Source organism: Emys orbicularis, chromosome 1 (genome assembly GCF_028017835.1).
Source record: "Emys orbicularis isolate rEmyOrb1 chromosome 1, rEmyOrb1.hap1, whole genome shotgun sequence".
Taxonomy (NCBI): Eukaryota; Metazoa; Chordata; order Testudines; family Emydidae; genus Emys; species Emys orbicularis.
Window position 1 is genome coordinate 206,365,134 of NC_088683.1, and position 19,584 is coordinate 206,384,717.

Consider the following 19,584-nt stretch of genomic DNA (forward strand, 5'->3'; position numbering starts at 1 on the left):
AGACTGTTGCGGTCATGGGGAGCAGCATGCTAATAGCACAAAGTAAAAGGAAAAGAAGAAAAAGTGATAGGATTGGAGGCAAACAGGGAGAAGACGGAAGCAATAGTTAGTCTGGTTCACATCGAATAGTATATTCACTTAATTGAATATGAGAGATTAATTTAAATTCCTGCAGACTGTATAGTTTTTTTTTATGCCTTGATTAGCAATGTAATAGCTAACAATGTTGATATTTAAATTACCATAGTTAGGTGTTGTAACCAACACCCATTTAGCTGAACAGGGCAATCTACACTTCTCAGAATTATTTTAAGCTGTCTGCAGACTCAAGCAGACATCACTGTTCAGTTTGCACTCCGTTTGTTTGAAGGTTTACTTTGCAACCATAGAAGCTATAGACTTCGTAGGGCTTGCTTACTTAGTTTTTGTACCAATTTAATTATATTGGTTTAGAAACCCCTAGTATGGATGCAATTATACCAATACTTAAGTACATTTATCAGTATAACTTATTTCAGTATAAGCTCTTTATATATCGGGGTTATATTGGTTTAAAAACCAATGCCAGTAAAACAATACACTTAAATTGGTACGAAAACTGTTTAGACCAGCCTTTGGGAAAAGCACTGTCTACTTATAGAACTTTCAACTGTTTTACATCTATGTGAATAATATGGAACTAACTTGTGATATTTATGAATACTATATGCTGGTTTGGTTATTGGGATGCTGTTTACTTTATGATTTATTTATTTTTTTTAACTCCGAATTGTCTGGATTCAGGCATGAATGGGAAGAATGGCTCAACACAACTACCTATCAATGAACACTTGTAATTTAAGGGACAATGCCAGAGCTACTAGCTTTGGTGACTGACTGTCCAGTCTACAAAATTGGATTTTACCAAGAATGACTGAGGCCCCGCAAACACAAGGGAACAAAGCTCATCAAGTGTTAAAAACATCTTGGGGTGGGGGAATATCAGACAGACACAGGAGCCAGTTGGGGCTGTCTGGAGAAGCCATGCTTGTCTAGGTCTGCATCATGGAATAGGAAGACTTCAGGTAAGATAGACATGCACTTAGATTGTTTTAATATCCTTTTTTCTCTAAAACTTTGCTCTGACTGCTAAAGAAACAAGACTTTTATTTTAATAAGGTTGTTTGGTCACAAGCTCCTGAAGGGAAGAATATCATATTCTCAAACCCAGGAACACCTGTTAATGACCTTTGATACAAAGGGTACTGTAACTAGCTCCTGGTCTAAGAATGGGGAAATTGCAAAATTCCACCCCAAACACAGGTAAAGACACAAAGCTTAACACCTGAGGGGGGCAGACTCAGAGATCACAAATGGACAGAGGTGCAGCTCACCCTATAACTGATTTTTTTTAACTGATTTAGTTAAATGGATACAAAGTTAAGTTGGTATAAACCAGATGTAAACAGATTTTAAAAAGCGTCCACATGTAGGAGTTTGCATCAGTTTAAAACTGTCTTTAAAATCTATTTAATTAAACTGAAGCAACTTTCTTAGCTTCCCAGATGCCGAACACAAGACCCCATATCCAAAAAACCCCACTATTAACTTGCCAAGCTACCATGAGCTGGTCCAATTCATCCCATGGTGGTCTACAGAGGACAAGTATAGTCACACAGCAATTTCAGCCACTTTGATATTGTTGCATTTCTCCTCTGCTATTAGCCTTTTGTAAATAAGTGGTATTTCAAATGAAGAACTGGGGGTCGGGGGAAAGCAGAGTTTCAAAGGCCCATAAAGAAATATAGGTAACTGCAGATCTATGGAGCCGATGGATATCATGGACCCTGCATTCTGTGGTCTGGCATCTTTAATGGATTGAAGGGTACACTAACCACATGTCAAATTATGGTGCTGCTGTGAGGCCCCACTAATTATTTGTGCATTATACATCTGTTGATACTACTGGCTACTAATCTGGTGTTTAGTCAAAGCAAAAAAGTAGCTTGTGGGCAGAGCTGGGGACAGAACCACCATTTCTCTGAACATTTTGACCCATTATAACAGTGATTTAGCTGCATATACCTTACTGATAGCAGAAAGAACAGGAAGTTTAGAGGAGCTGAAATAGCATGCAAAGATGATTAAATAAAAAGACAGAACTGCTGACAGAGCAGGAAATTTCCTTTATGGATAGAAGCACAGGCTGCTTTTGAGTATAAGAGGTGACAGAAGATTTTTGTATGCAGCACATACATAACTGCATAGCTGATTAACATGCATGCAGCTGGGTAAAGCAGAGCTGCTCAAACCTTACCCTGTTGTAAGCTAGCACATACATTACAGATTTAACATGGTTGTAGTATGGAGGGGGAAGACAGAAATGAAGGCTGACAGCTGTAGAGTCTTCTCACATATGTTGCAAATGTCACTGAATGAGAGACCAAAAAGCAGCTCCATACACTAGTCCTTCCCAAGAACAAAAACTATTGCAATGATAAAGGAGGCTGACTAGCACATGACAAACATATTTTGGATTTTAAACTACAAGGGAATCAATATTAAAATTAAATACTTTGAGATGTACTTTGCTTCCAAAAATATTTTTATTTCCATATCTGCCACTCAGTGGGTTTGCACACTACATACCATTTTACATATTAAAATTAAGTTTAAGAATATATATGAGCATATCTTAGTCAATTTTGTTCCAGAGCCAATATTTGAATATTAATACATATAAAGCTGGCAAGATCTGTACAGAACAAATACAGAAACTAAACATTTCCATGCCCCAGTACAAACCCACAAATATTTAAATCCAAAATAATTAATTTCCATTGTGTTAGTTTGGACTACTGAAGCTGTGTGATTTTTTTTTTTTTTTTTTAAAGACATCTTCCTTGGCTGTTCCATGGAGAAGATTCAGTAACCCATAATTTGTAAGTTATTACAGAAAATAGGAGGTTCCTCTCTTTCACAAATATAGAATACAATTTGTGTTTAACAAGTTACTATTCATGAAAAAGTATCAGAGGGGTAGCCGTGTTAGTCTGAATCTGTAAAAAGCAACAGAGGGTCCTGTGGCACCTTTAAGACTAACAGAAGTATTGGGAGCATAAGCTTTCGTGGGTAAGAACCTCACTTCTTCAGATGCAAGTAATGGAAATCTCCAGAGGCAGGTATAAATCAGTATGGAGATAACGAGGTTAGTTCAGTCAGGGAGGGTGAGGTGGATACTGATACTCCATACTGATTTATACCTGCCTCTGGAGATTTCCATTACTTGCATCTGAAGAAGTGAGAAACTGCTGAGCTCCAGTTCATTTGCAAATTTGACACCATCAGATCAGGATTAAACAAAGACTGTGAATGGCTATCCAACTACAGAAGCAGTTTCTCCTCCCTTGGTGTTCACACCTCAACTGCTAGCAGAGCACCTCACCCTCCCTGACTGAACTAACCTCGTTATCTCCATACTGATTTATACCTGCCTCTGGAGATTTCCATTACTTGCATCTGAAGAAGTGAGGTTCTTACCCACGAAAGCTTATGCTCCCAATACTTCTGTTAGTCTTAAAGGTGCCACAGGACCCTCTGTTGCTTTATTCATGAAAAAGTTACTGCATTTTGGCGATACATTCACATAGTGCTTAAGAGACGGTTTGCTAACGGAGCTTTAGGTTTTCAACCAACAACATTTTGTGCATTCTTACACCTACAGCCCACCAATATAAGCCATGATTTATACTGTGTATATAAACATTTTAAAAGCCTCTGTACTTACTTAACACTGTAACACTGAAAGTGACTATCTGGATACTGTGGCTGATATGGCTCTTGACCCAACACTGTTCCAAACCACCAAGCATCGTCAATAATGGATCGGAATCTATCAACTGTAAGAGAAAGAACCATTTCCCCACTCAGATACATATTCTGGTAACCAAAAGATTTTAATTACACTGGTCTACAATTTTTGAGAAGTCGTCTGCTTCAGAGATAAAATGTGCTATTTATTATGTATTTTGATGTGCTGAATTCAAATATGACAATTAAAACAACTGATTGGCTACTGTATCTAAGATATTTAAGTTTTTACATTTTATGTCTATGTATATTGTGTAGATAGTAGAGTTTTAAGCATAAATGGTAAACCTAGGTCTTTTCATGTGTTTATGGTTGCTTTACATGATAATATTTCACCTGTCCTGTTTATGTAACACTTTAAAAATCAGCCAAAGGGTTATATAAATAAAATTTATTATGAAACAAAAAAGCAAAAAACTATTCTGTACATAGTTTAGTCCTATTCAGTGTCTACTCGGCGCTTCTTGGCTTGTCTCTTGTATTCATTAAATGGAGCATCTCGTCACTGTCCAGCAATAGTCTGCAAGCATTGATGGGCTCCATTTGCCCTGATAGCGTTTCTCCATTGTTGCAATGTCCTGGTGAAATCGCTCGCCGTGCTCGTCGCTCACTGCTCTGCAGTTCGGTGGAAAAAAATCTAGATGAGAGTGCAAAAAATGTATCTTTAGTGACATGTTGCAACCAAGGCTTTTGTATGCCTTGAGGAGGTTTTCCACCAACAACCTGTAGTTGTCTGCCTTGTTGTTTCCGACAAAATTTATTGCCACTAACTGGAAGGCTTTCCATGCCGTCTTTTCCTTGCCACGCAGTGCATGGTCAACTGCATCATCTCGAAGAAGTTCACGAAACTGAGGACCAACAAAGACACCTTCCTTTATCTTAGCTTCACTTAACCTTGGAAATTTTCCACAGAGGTACTTGAAAGCTGCTTGTGTTTTGTCAATGGCCTTGACAAAGTTCAACAGACCCAGCTTGATGTGTAAGGGTGGTAACAAAATCTTCCTTGATTCAACAAGTGGTGGATGCTGAACACTTTTCCTCCCAGGCTCCAATGACTGTCGGAGTGGCCAATCTTTCTTGATGTAGTGGGAATCTCTTGCACGACTATCCCATTCGCAGAGAAAACAGCAGTACTTTGTGTATCCAGTCTGCAGACCAAGCAAGAGAGCAACAACCTTCAAATCGCCACAAAGCTGCCACTGATGTTGGTCATAGTTTATGCACCTCAAAAGTTGTTTCATGTTGTCATAGGTTTCCTTCATATGGACTGCATGACCAACTGGAATTGATGGCAAAACATTGCCATTATGCAGTAAAACAGCTTTAAGACTCGTCTTCGATGAATCAATGAACAGTCTCCACTCATCTGGATCGTGAACGATGTTGAGGGCTGCCATCACACCATCGATGTTGTTGCAGGCTACAAGATCACCTTCCATGAAGAAGAATGGGACAAGATCCTTTTGACGGTCACGGAACATGGAAACCCTAACATCACCTGCCAGGAGATTCCACTGCTGTAGTCTGGAGCCCAACAGCTCTGCCTTACTCTTGGGTAGTTCCAAATCCCTGACAAGGTCATTCAGTTCATCTTGTGTTCTGAGGTGTGGTTCAGAGGAGGAGGATGGGAGAAAATGTGGGTCCTGTGACATTGATGGTTCAGGACCAGAAGTTTCATCCTCTTCCTCGTCTGACTCAAGTGAGAATGATTCTGGTGCATGAGGAACCGGCAGTCCTTCTCCGTGGGGTACTGGGCGTATAGCTGATGGAATGTTTGGATAATGCACAGTCCCCTTTTTCTTCTTTGACACACCTTTCCCAACTGGAGGCACCATGCAGAAGTAACAATTGCTGGTATGATCTGTTGGCTCTCTCCAAATCATTGGCACTGCAAAAGGCATAGATTTCCTTTTCCTGTTCAACCACTGGCGAAGTTTTGTTGCACAAGTGTTGCAGCATATGTGTGCGGCCCACCTCTTGTCCTGATCTCCAATTTTGCAGCCAAAATAAAGGTAATAGGCTTTCTTAACCATAGTGGTTATACTGCGCTTTTGTGATGCAAAAGTCACTTCACCACAAACATAGCAGAAGTTATCTGCACTGTTCACACAAGTACGAGGCATCTCTGCTCACTTTGGCTAAACAGAAATGTGTCCTTTTGCAAAAATCAAACACTGACAAATAAGAGAGCACGACACTGTATGATTTCTAGAGCTGATACAGGGCAATTTGTTCAGCAGAGTGATGTAAGCTTTGTTATGATTGCATCATCCATGACTTCTAGGAATAACATGATGCAATTCATATCATGTATGATGCAATACCAGCTTCAGATTGCATCATTCATTGTTTTGCCTAAAAAGCAAGTACTGTCCAAACCCAATCATAGATTTATTCATAGATCCAGTCAAAGATGTATTTTAGTCATTTCTGGTTTAAATTGAGATCCCTTCCCTTTATAACTCACTTATCCTCCGCCATTCCCAAGTCAAGGGTCGTATATACTGACCCAATAGCATATCTTGAAAACTAGAGCCAATCAACAATTTTAAGCATCATTTTCGTTCTCAGTGACCCAGAATTAGTAAAGTTTGACTACATTTATTTCAGAAGCATTTTGGCTGTAGAGCAGTGTTATGTTTTGTGAGGATGGAATTACCGGGGAGGAAACTAATGAATAGACTCAGACTCTAAGGTCAGAAGGGACCATCATGATCATCTAGTCTGACCTCCAATAGTATATTTTGGTTTAAAAGTATAAATATCTACTTTAAAAAACAGACACTAGATAAAAGAAAAATAACCTACTACACAAAGTAATGTACATTATCATTCACAGTAAGCTCTAAAATCCAAACATATACTAGCATGCAAATAACAAGATATTAATATATGTTTCAGTGTAGAAAGCATGCACCACTAAAGGTGCTGAGTATTCTACAATATATAAAAACTTGTATGACTTCAACCACAATGGAGGCAAATGCCTGAAAAAACAGATAAGCCTTAACACTATGAATTGAAGACCAGACCCTGGTTCTAGCATACCAAGGAGTTTAGGAGGCAACGAACTCCATTTCATAGTCCAGGTCTCTCCATCAATGTCTAACTCCAGCATTCAGATGTTCAAATCTCTAGAAACTGTCTGCAAAAGGGTCTCAGCTGACCTCAAGTGCAACAGTGGAGCATTTGATGGTGGAGAGTTGTTGGAAGTCTCTGATAGTCAGGACACAAGCCACACAAAGCCTTTTAAATCAATGTCAACACAAATGAATTGTACATAACATTCTCAGAAGCTAGCCACAATGGAAAATTTTTGTATTCTAAAACTATATTGCCAGACACTTGGAAGGTGAAGACTTACAAGCTTGCCAATTCCTTTGTCGTGCTTCATCATAAAACTGACGCAATACAAGAAAGTCAATGACATCTGGCATATCATGGTATCTAGATAAAAAATAAAATTAGCTTTCATTTGTGTGTCATATTATATTATGCTATGTTGTGTAGAGGAAAAAACTAAGAAATGGGTCTTTAAAAAAAAAATTATCTAGCATATGCTTTCAGCAGAGAAACACATACTTGAGAGAAAATGATTTGTCTGAAAGTTTTCCAGTGGCATGGTCTATAAAGGCAAGCTTCAGGCAACACAGTGTAGGAGGACCAACTTCATATCGTATCCCAACAATTTTTACCAATTCTTGATCCTATAACAAACAAAAATGAAAGCAACAAATTCCATTAAGTTTCAGCCCTATGCTAGAGGCACAATCTCTAGTTTAGTTTTATTACATAAAATATCTGAATAGTTTTAGCCCTCAAAAAGCCAATATTGTTAAATACTGTATATGAGGTTTTATTGGGAGACAACCAAATCCTTACAGAGAGTCTGTACCCTTTTTAAAGATCAAGATTTATGTTTTTATTTCAGTGAAGTCCAGGCCTCCCATGGGCAATTTTGAAGGTTTCTTTGATGACTGAAGAAAGCTTTCTTCCTCCTTTATGTTGGTAGGAAAACATTAATGGGAAGTTACCTAGCTAAGTCCTCACTAGTTATATTTATACAAAGAATTTAAAATGCTAATGTAAACTGTTAAACACACATTATCAGTATTGAATATGTAACAACTTCAATATATTCTTACCCTAAGGACCATTTTTCTCCATGGCTCCTTGTGGGGGTTCAGTTCATAAATATTATTTTTTCTGACTGCTTCAATATAAGCTTCATGACCTTGTCGAAAATATATTACCTGTAAAAATAAAAATCCACCAAATAATTATTTACTTGAAACACTAAAGTACATGTTTTTCTATATTTAGTGCCAGTTGCTATATTAACTTTTAGTTAATCTAAAATTTTATAGCACTTTTTGATAAAAGCTCTCACCTCATCTCCCATTTGGGGAACAAAAGGAGATTTTCGAAGTGCTGTGTCAGTTATCCAAACAGGAGGATGGTAGTCATATAACACGTCTTCGTTTACTGGCTGTGTGGGAGTACTATTCTGCACATTCTGATAAACAGGATTGTTATACATTAGAAATTATGTTCTTGGTGCAGTGTCATGAAAACTTGTTATCCAAGAATTTCTTCTAAAGTCTACACAAAACTAATACCATGAAACAATAATAAATTAAGCTCTATACAAGACCTTAAGACCAAAAATCTCCTAAAGCCCACATTTTGGTACTCAAGTTTGGTATTCTGGTTCTTCCTATATTTGCAGTTCTTCCATTGTCATCATTAAGTAGGTCAACCATAAAGTATTCTACTCCCAATAAACTTGTAGGGCACAGTTCTCTCAGAGCTGCATGGTAGTTCTTAACGTGACTGTCAAAAGACTTCTCTAATTTTTGAAACTACTATTCTATTGTGCACTGTCTGGCAACTACATATTGATTATGTATATATGTCATTTTATTAAACAGAAAACCTTCAGACTATTTAAATGTGTACCAAGTATAGCTTAAAGCAAAGAAATTCCAAGTTATTATGTATCTGCCACTTCAAAACTAATATTCAGAATCAAAGGTGATTATATAATCAAAGTAATTCTTTGAGAAAAACAGACTTACGTATAGATCATCATACCTTTTATATTGTATGACATCATACATTTGAAAGGCACTCTCTGTTTTACCACCAGTCCCCTAGCTACAAGAGTTGCAGAATTGCCTGAAGCGCTTAAAGATTCCAGTTCTCCACATTATTACAGAATGCTATTTTCCACCACTTTAGAATTTACCAAGGAATTCAGGGTAAAATTCCCCCTCTGTGCAGAGGGCCAGCACAAGGCCTATAAACCATTTAATACTTGTGCTGTTTTGAAGACTTAAGTTGTTTAAATGAATGATTATTTACATCCCTTTGGTGATAGGGCTGAGGTTCTAACCAGTTATTTTCTTTAATTTATTAAAAAAGTTCCTATCCCATATCAAGTATGGTGAACCATGTGATGTTTGACTAGGAGAATGTGACTTCACTTTGGATGCAGAATTTGCCCTGGTTATTCTAGGCCTGTTGAATTACTACAGTGCATTCTATGTGAGGCATACCTTGAAAAGATTCAGAAAGTGAAGCTAGTGCAGAATGCAATCACCTGTCTATTAAGCAGTACAGTATGCAGACAGTCTTATCTGCCTTTACTGGCTGCAAATAAGTTTCCAGAGAGTTTAAAGTGTTGGTTTTAAACAATAAAGCTTTAAATGGTTTGGGAGCTGGTTACCAAGGAAGACACATCTGCTCTCTAACGTAATACTACTACAACTGTAATCAGTGGAGATATCAGAGTTGGAGTCCCCTCAATGTAAAATAAAGACATTTTGTAGAAGAATTAAATTCCAGAGTCACAGGTCTCCCAAACCCAGATTTCTGGCCTTCTAGGCATCCGACTTTTCAAATGGGCACTGAGAAACAGTGGCAAGCTTATAAGAGTGGATCAGCTGGATATGGAAAGGTTTGTGTTGAGGATATTAAATGGCAGTTCAATTAATTTGTTTTTAGACGTTTTTGTATCAAAAACTGTTTTAAAATTCAGGAAAGCACCCAAAGTATTCTAAAATCTAAACAAATAAAACCCTTAAATATGTGCATTCCTTGCTTTTGTATTCAAAGCTGCTATAAAAGTGGTAAAGGGTAAGAAAAACCATCTGTTTGGACCCCATAAGAGTGCGGAGGCTTTAGTTACCTGTTGTAAAGCGAAGTCCATAAAATGTAATTAGACAATGTAATGTTGCTGGGAGGGGGGAATTTTTGAAAAGGGGAAGGAGCCCAAGGTTAACTTTAAGACAACCATAGTTAGTAATATCACAAACACCTCTGCCTAATACGGAGGTAACGTATACAAACTCCATAAACTTCCAGGTACAAGAGATTTAAAACATAAGGAATTAACAGTATAATACCTCTTCCTGCTTTTTCGGTTTCGGTTTTTTCCTTCTTTTTCTTCTCCTCTTTGGAGGAAAAGATTTCTCTGCTGATACTTCATCTTCTGAAGTACTACAATATCTGATAGCTTTGCGTCGAGATGTTCGTACAGGAGGCTTGAGATTTATCCCTGCATCAGCTATCCAGTCAGAATATCTACTTGAAGAGTCACTGTTCATGGGGAAAATAATGGAAACAAATGGAATTTAGATATTCAAACAGCTGACAATTAGTTAAGAATGTTAAATGAATTCTAACAATATTTGTAGATATAAAGTTCCCTTTCCACTGTCCTGTTCTTCAGTGGTTTTGGAGGTTGTCAGGAGGAGTAGAGGAAGGTTTAATTGCTGCGATACATTTCAAAAGAATTTCTAATTCCTTCACTTTGGCTAGCATTTTAACTTATGGCACTAATTCTTCAGTCACTAGCATGCAACTATGACATTTTTGTCCTTATAGAAATTCTGTACAACATTTAATGTGTTCCTTTACTGTATTTCAGAAGCAGGATTCCAACAAATAGGAGCATCCTGCCTACTCATAGGCAACAGAAGATACATACTTTCAGACATCTCTTATTTCATTGACGGTTTAAAAAACAAAACACTTTCCTTTTCTAAAAGACATGCTAACCATAGCTTATTATTGTTAGACAGGATTCCAACAAAAACAGCTGTAACTTGGCATGGACAGTCATCCCTGAGGATGAGAACAGTTTTGAAAAAATTATGTTTGATTTAACGAAGTTTGAGAATCAGAATATGCCACACTAAATATATGCACATTTTTATTAAGCTTATAGGCACAGACTTTAAGATATGCAGTGCACATTGTGTGCAGCTAACTAAGTGCATACTTTTGAAGACAAGTCTGCTGTTATCAAACATTTATAATTGTTAAACTATGGATTTCACGACGGCTTAGAAATCAGGCCAATTTAGAAGAAGTTTGGATTAGTAGTAAAAAGAAACAGTTACTTACAGTAACTGTGGTTCTTCAAAATATGATGCAGCCGTGTATTCCAAGTCTCGTGCTCCGTGCACACTGGAGCACGAGACTTTTGCCTAGCAATACCCATAGGAGGGGTGGTGCTCATGCCTGTAGCCCCTTCCTTGGCTATCTGAGGCAGCACCACTCCGACCCCCCCCCTCCATTCCTTTACACCGAAAGCCCAGGAAAAGACACCAATGCAGAGGGGATGGAGGGTGGGTCGTGGAATACAAGTCTGCCTCGCATCACAAAGAACCACAGTTACAGCAAGTAACTGTTTCTTCTTCGAGTAGATGCAGACATGTATTCCAAGTAGGTGACTAGGGAGTAGTACCTCCATCCAGAGGCAGGGCTCAGTCTACCTGAGCAAGGATTGCAGGACCACTCTTCCAACATTATTGTCCACTCTGGAAGAAGTGGTGATCACACAATGATCCATAAATGTATGCATGGACGACCACATGGCTGCCCTACAAATGTCCAATATGGACATGTCATTTGGGAATGCCACTGACATTGCCTGTCTCTGATCCAATGTCCCCATACCAGCTGAGGAGGCATAGCCGATGCTATCTCATATGCAGTCTTAATGCAATACATTAGCCATCTAGAGATGGTCTGCTCAGAGACAGCTTGTCCTTTCATACCGTCTGTACGGGATATAAACAGGTGAAGTGAAGCTCGAAATTGTTCAGTCCTGTTCAGATGGAAGGATAGACAGCATCTAATGTCAAGGATATGGAGGCGTTGTCACTCCATGGAAGAATGCAGCTTAGGGAAAAATACAGGCAAATACATCGCTTGGTTCAAATGAAACAGAGACCACCTTGGATACACACATTGGGAGTGGCTGAAGCGTAACTATGTCCCTGAAGAACTGAGTGTAAGGAGGCCCAGCCATTAGGGCCTGTAACTAACACACCCTCCTGACAGAGGTAATGGCTATCGAGAATGCAGTTTTCTGACACAGAACAGGCAGCAGACAGGAAGCAAGGGGCTCGAACGGAGGCCCCATTAGAGCCGCTAAAACAGTGTTCAGGTCCCACAAGGGATCCGGCTCTCGGACTGGAGAATGCAGGCGGAGGAGCCCTTTCAGAGATCGTGTCACCTTGGCACTGGAGAAAACCAATTTCCCTTGGGTAGGTGGATGAAACACTGATATTGCTGCTAAGTGCATTCTCAGAGAATTGAGTGCTATGCCCAATTCCTGATGATGTAACAGGTACTCTAAGATGTCCTGGATGGAAGCCTCTGCTGGATGGGTCCCCATGGGCCAAGGACCATATGGAAAACCTCTTCCATTTTGCCAAGTAGGGTGTTCTAGTAGAAAGCTTCCTACTATTAAGTATTGTAGGGGGAGGGATAGCTCAGTGGTTTGAGCATTGGCCTGCTAAACCCAGGGTTGTGAGTTCAATCCTTGAGGGGGCCACTTAGGGATCTGGGGCAAAAATCAGTACTTGGTCCTGCTAGTGAAGGCAGGGGGCTGGACTCGATGACCTTTCAAGGTCCCTTCCAGTTCTAGGAGATGGGATATCTCCATTAATTATTTATTATTATTTAGGACCTGTTGTACGGCCTCCCAGCAACACCCATCCTCCTCATTCAGCCATGCCATAAAGGTGTAATGAGCTGATCACTGAATGCAGGGTAGACGTAGTCCTTTGCGAGGAGATTGGGAAGAAGAGGAAGCAGCATGGGAGGCTGAACTGACAGAGCGAGGAGATCTGAGAACCAGTGCTGCCTCAGTCACGCCAGGGCAATGAGGATGAGTCTGGCTCAATTCACCTTCAGCTTGGTGATGACCTGGGGAAGGACCGGGATAGGAAGGGATGCATACAACAGAGTCGACTTCCAGCTGCAGTGGAAAGCATCAGAGAGAGAACCCAGGATGAGTCCCTCTCGAGAGCAGACTAGGCAACACTTTCTGTTTTCCCTCGTCACAAAGAGGTCAATTGTGGGAACGCCCCACGTTGCGAACATCAGCCAAAGGACTTCGGTCTTTAAGGACCGCTCATGGTTGGGAAGAAAACTCTGCTGAGATGATCGGCAAGACCGTTCTTGACCCGTGATACGTGAATAGCTATCTGGGTGATGTCTCTTCAATACAGAACTGCCACATGTTGATCGCCTCCAGGCAGAATGATCTGGAGTGAGCTCCCCCTTATCTGTTCATATAATACATTGTGGTGGTATTGTCCTTAAGTATGTGAACCACTAAATGCCTGATCTGGTCCTGGAAAGCATAACACGCATTGTGGATGGCCCGAAGCTCCAACACACTGATATGGAGTAAGGCCTCCTATTCTGATCACAGATCCTGCAACCGCAGCAAGTCCAGATGCGCTCCCCAACCCAGAAGGGACGCGACGGTAACCAATGACTTCGTCAGAGAAGGCTGAGCGAAGGGGACCTCTTGCCCACATTGCTCTGGTAGGAATCTCCATGTAAGGACTGCAGGACTGACGGAGGAAGGCGAACCAACCTGCCTAGAGAATGTAGGGCAGGACGGTAAAACATCCTGAGCCACATCTGGCAAGGTGGACTATGTGCGGACATGCGGCCCAACAGGCTCAGGCACACGCAGACTGTGGTGGACGGTTGTAATTGCAAACTGAGGCACAGCTAGTGAATCGTCTGAAAGCAGTTGGTCGGCAGGAATGCCCTTGGCCTCATGGAATCTAACAGGGCCCCAATGAACTATTTGCTGAGTGGAAGTGGAGGTCAACTTCACGGTGTTTAGATTGAGACCCAAATGGTCGAGTAAGCATAGTGTGGTGTCGGTGTGGGCGAAAACCTCCTCTCTGGAGCCGCTTTCAGCAACCAGTCATCAAGGTAGGGGAAGATTTGGATTCTCTTCCTCCTGAGGTACACCATGACCACGGCCATTCATTTGGTGAAAACCCAGGGAGCAGAAGAGAGCCCAGACAGGAGAACTGTGTACTGAAAGTGGCAGTCTCCTACCATTAAGCGAAGAGACTTCCTGTAACTCGGCAGAATGGCCACATGGAAGTAGGCATCTGCAAACTCCACAGCAGTGAACCAGTCATTCTGAGACAAAACAGAGAGGATAGCTGATAGAATGACCACACAGAACTTCATGTGCTTGATGAATTTGTTGAGTTCACGGAGGTCAAGGACAGGCCTCATCCCATCCTTGGATTTCGGTATCAGGAAATACTGGGAGTAAAACCCGCAACCATGGCATTCTCACAGAACCTCCTCCACCACTCCCAATGCTACCAGAGAGCTGACCTGCTTGAAGAGCAGCATCTCATGATAGGGGGCCTTAAAGAGGGATGGAGAGGGGGTGTGGGTGTGGAGACAAATTGGATGGCGAAACCTGATCTGACAGTGCGTAGGACACAGTGGTCAGACATTATCAAAACCCAGGCATTGTAAAAGCGGGACAGCCTGTCCCCAAAGGAACGGGTGGATGACAAGGGAGAAACAACAACAACTGGAACAGGGCTCTAGACAACAAGTCAAAATGGGTGCTTAGCAGATGTCCAAGGAGGGTGTGCAGAGAGGCCAGGCCCCGAGCTCGAGTGCTTCCTCTTGTGAGACTTATCCCTTCTACTGGGGTAGGCTCACTGTCTTGGGGGGAAGGGGTGCTGTGGCCTGTATGGCTGTTGTTGCTGCGCCCCGTAACGGTGTCTCTACGCAGGTGGCATATACACCCCCAGCGACCTTGAAGCCTTAAAGGAATGCACGGTTTCATCAGTCTTGTCCAAAAACAAGGTCTTATAACACTGCTCTACAGCCAAAATGCTTCTGAAATAAATGTAGTCAAACTTTACTAATTCTGGGTCACAGAACGAAAATGATGCTTAAAATTGTTGATTGGCTCTAGTTTTCAAGATATGCTATTGGGTCAGTATATACGACCCTTGACTTGGGAATGGCGGAGGATAAGTGAGTTATAAAGGGAAGGGATCTCAATTTAAACCAGAAATGACTAAAATACATCTTTGACTGGATCTATGAATAAATCTATGATTGGGTTTGGACAGTACTTGCTTTTTAGGCAAAACAATGAATGATGCAATCTGAAGCTGGTATTGCGTCATACATGATATGAATTGCATCATGTTATTCCTAGAAGTCATGGATGATGCAATCATAACGAAGCTTACATCACTCTGCTGAACAAATCGCCCTATATCAGCTCTAGAAATCATACAGTGTCGTGCTCTCTTATTTGTCAGTGTTTGGTTTTGCAAAGGAACACATTTCTGTTTAGCCAAAGTGAGCAGAGATGCCTCATACTTGTGTGAACAGTGCAGATAACTTCTGCTATGTTTGTGGTGAAGTGACTTTTGCATCACAAAAGCGCAGTATAACCACTATGGTTAAGAAAGCCTATCACCTTTATTTTGGCTGCAAAATTGGAGATCAGGACAAGAGGTGGGCCGCACACATATGCTGCAACACTTGTGCAACAAAACTTCGCCAGTGGTTGAACAGGAAAAGGAAATCTATGCCTTTTGCAGTGCCAATGATTTGGAGAGAGCCAACAGATCATACTAGCAATTGTTACTTCTGCATGGTGCCTCCAGTTGGGAAAGGTGTGTCAAAGAAGAAAAAGGGGACTGTGCATTATCCAAACATTCCATCAGCTATACGCCCAGTACCCCACGGAGAAGGACTGCCGGTTCCTCATGCACCAGAATCATTCTCACTTGAGTCAGACGAGGAAGAGGATGAAACTTCTGGTCCTGAACCATCAATGTCACAGGACCCACATTTTCTCCCATCCTCCTCCTCTGAACCACACCTCAGAACACAAGGTGAACTGAATGACCTTGTCAGGGATTTGGAACTACCCAAGAGTAAGGCAGAGCTGTTGGGCTCCAGACTACAGCAGTGGAATCTCCTGGCAGGTGATGTTAGGGTTTCCATGTTCCGTGACCGTCAAAAGGATCTTGTCCCCATTCTTCTTCATGGAAGGTGATCTTGTAGCCTGCAACAACATCGATGGTGTGATGGCAGCCCTCAACATCGTTCACGATCCAGATGAGTGGAGACTGTTCATTGATTCATCGAAGACGAGTCTTAAAGCTGTTTTACTGCATAATGGCAATGTTTTGCCATCAATTCCAGTTGGTCATGCAGTCCATATGAAGGAAACCTATGACAACATGAAACAACTTTTGAGGTGCATAAACTATGACCAACATCAGTGGCAGCTTTGTGGCGATTTGAAGGTTGTTGCTCTCTTGCTTGGTCTGCAGACTGGATACACAAAGTACTGCTGTTTTCTCTGCGAATGGGATAGTCGTGCAAGAGATTCCCACTACATCAAGAAAGATTGGCCACTCCGACAGTCATTGGAGCCTGGGAGGAAAAGTGTTCAGCATCCACCACTTGTTGAATCAAGGAAGATTTTGTTACCTCCCTTCCACATCAAGCTGGGTCTGATGAAGAACTTTGTCAAGGCCATTGACAAAACACAAGCAGCTTTCAATTACCTCCGTGGAAAATTTCCAAGGTTAAGTGAAGCTAAGATAAAGGAAGGTGTCTTTGTTGGTCCTCAGATTCGTGAACTTCTTCGAGATGATGCATTTGACCATGCGCTGCGTGGCAAGGAAAAGACGGCATGGAAAGCCTTCCAGTTAGTGGCAATAAATTTTGTCGGAAACAACAAGGCAGACAACTACAGGTTGTTGGTGGAAAACCTCCTCAAGGCATACAAAAGCCTTGGTTGCAACATGTCACTAAAGATACATTTTTTGCACTCTCATCTAGGTTTTTTTCCACCGAACTGCGGAGCAATGAGCGACGAGCACGGCGAGCGATTTCACCAGGACATTGCAACAATGGAGAAACGCTATCAGGGCAAATGGAGCCCATCAATGCTTGCAGACTATTGCTGGACAGTGACAAGAGATGCTCCATTTAATGAATACAAGAGACAAGCCAAGAAGCGCCGAGTAGACACTGAATAGGACTAAACTATGTACAGAATAGTTTTTTGCCTTTTGTTTCATAATAAATTTTATTTATATAACCCTTTGGCTGATTTTTAAAGTGTTACATAAACAGGACAGGTGAAATATTATCATGTAAAGCAACCATAAACACATGGAAAGACCTAGGTTTACCATTTATGATTAAAACTCTACTATCTATACAATATACATAGACATAAAATGTAAAAACTTAAATATCTTAGAAACAGTAGCCAATCAGTTGTTTTAATTGTCATATTTGAATTCAGCACATCAAAATACATAATAAATAGCACATTTTATCTCTGAAGCAGACGACTTCTCAAAAATTGTAGACCAGTGTAATTGAACGGCAAGTCCTCAATAGCTTGCTGGACATACAGCGCAATTCCTGAGTTCTGGAGCCAGGAAGTCCTCCTCATAGTAATTTTCCAAGGCCATTGCCCTGACAAAGTGTCCGTCACATGAAGGGCAGATTGCAATGACTTTTTACCACTAAGCAGCCCTCAGCAACAAAACAACCAAAATTCATCCTGGGAAGCGCCTTAAATTTGGCCATAGCCGACCAATTGAGGAAGTCATATTTGGCCAGCAGGACTTGCTGGCTTGCAATCCTCATCTGCAGTGATGATGAGATGTGTATCTTCCTGCCTAGAAGATCTAGGCACTCTGAGTTTCTGTCCTTGGAGGACGACTTGAATCTGTTCTGCTGAGCCCTGTCATTCACTGCTGTGACCACCAGGGAGTTCAGGGCCAGATGAGAATAAAACCCTTTGTAACTCTGTACTGGCACAAAATAGCTCTTCTCCAACCACGTGGCCACCAGTGATACCGAGGCGTGCCTCATTAATAGGGAGGGCCACTCTCCCAGAGACAGAGGACTGGAGAATGTCCACGAGTTTATGGGTATTCTCCTGGAGAAACTCCACCTGAATACCCAGTGACAAAGCCACCTGACTTAACAGGTCCTGGTATGCCCTGAAGTCCTCTGGGTGGAAGGGGAGGATAAACCAGGCAAAGCCGTACCATCCAGGGACAAGGATGAGGCTGTTGGCTGGACTACTGGCAGATCCTGCTCCCTGGACAGTGTCTCTGGACGAGGAAATTCTGGCTGCTCCACGGGATGGGGAACTGCAGGCACCTGGACTTGTGGCTGGTCCGCAGCCCCTAATGCTGCATCAGAAGGGGATCTCGCTTTGACTTTGACAACAAGCAAGACCTCCAGGAACAAGGGGCTTGTCACTGGGGCCAAGGTGGCCACTGGTATGGGTAAGGAATTGGGGGCCAGTAGGCGCCAGGCCAGGGGCTCCATCCAGGCCTTGAGGCGCATGCCAACTTTGGTAGCCATACTGCTCCACCAGTGGTCTCCAGACTTCTTCAGGTGACCTCGAGTGGGAGGGCGAGAAGCCCGACTCTGAAGCATAGGAGTCCCAGGACCTAGGAGACATGGGAGGGGCGATTCCAATGGGCAATCCGACTTGTCTGTAGCCCAGAACAAGGTCGAGATAGATGCCCCCAATGTAATCTGCAACACTAGTGCTGAAAAGACTGATGCAGCAGGCAAGGTCAGTCTTGGTGCAAACAACAGTACTGAAGCACCCGGGTGCGCTGACATCAAGGGCGGAGAAAGCCTCCATGGAACCATCTGTGGTGTTGATTGCGTCGGTGTTGGGGACCAGTGGCGAGCATGGGACCAAAGGACAAAGTAGGTCTGCCGCAGCCTGGTACGTCAACACCACTGACACTGTCAGTACCAGCACTGTTCTCATCGGTACCAGCCTCAACAGATGCCTGCAACCAAACTTGATGGTATGAGGCATCTGCCCTTCCCTCCCCTCTACCGATGGGGTGTCAGAAGCTTCAGTACTGGGTCAGGCCTCATGGACAGCTCAACCAGGTGCTGCTTAAGGCAAAGGTCCTGTGCCACGTAGGTCCTCTTTTTGAATGATCTGCAGATCAAACAGTGCTCCTTAAGATGAGCTTCGCCAAGGCAGAGCAAGCACCATGTGTGGGGGTCACTGTTAGGAATCTCCACTCCCCACAAACGACAATGCTTGAACCCAGGTGAGGGCATCACTGGGGAGCACTGCCACTAACACAATGCTATATACTGTAACTTTTAACTAATACTACTATTAATTATATACAGTAAAAAACTAATTGCGAGGTTGTGAAGCGAGAACCACACAGAGCTCCGACTTCAGCTGACAAGTGGTGAGAAGGAAACAGAGTGGTCAGGACAGCGCTACCTCATATAGCCAAGGGACAGGCTACAAACATGAGCGCTGTCACTCTACTTGGAATACACGGCTGCATCTACTCAAAGAACAATGTTGGCAAACTCTGGGATCACTAAGTCTTCTGCACT

At 42.0% G+C, this 19,584-nt stretch overlaps 1 protein-coding gene across 2 annotated transcripts in view; it reads right to left on the bottom strand.

Annotated features, from left to right (window-relative positions):
- Nucleotides 1-19,584, bottom strand: part of BRWD1 (bromodomain and WD repeat domain containing 1) — a 109,242-nt gene that overhangs the window by 43,255 nt on the left and 46,403 nt on the right. The window contains exons 23-28 of one of the 2 annotated variants that reach the window (XM_065397572.1): nt 10,257-10,449; nt 8,240-8,356; nt 7,995-8,102; nt 7,432-7,556; nt 7,214-7,296; nt 3,767-3,878 (exon numbers count right to left, since the gene is read on the bottom strand). In XM_065397572.1, the coding sequence (XP_065253644.1) occupies nt 3,767-3,878; nt 7,214-7,296; nt 7,432-7,556; nt 7,995-8,102; nt 8,240-8,356; nt 10,257-10,449 (738 nt within the window). Of the gene's footprint in view, nt 1-3,766; nt 3,879-7,213; nt 7,297-7,431; nt 7,557-7,994; nt 8,103-8,239; nt 8,366-10,256; nt 10,450-19,584 lie in introns of both variants that reach the window. The other variant, XM_065397571.1, reaches the window with a different exon arrangement.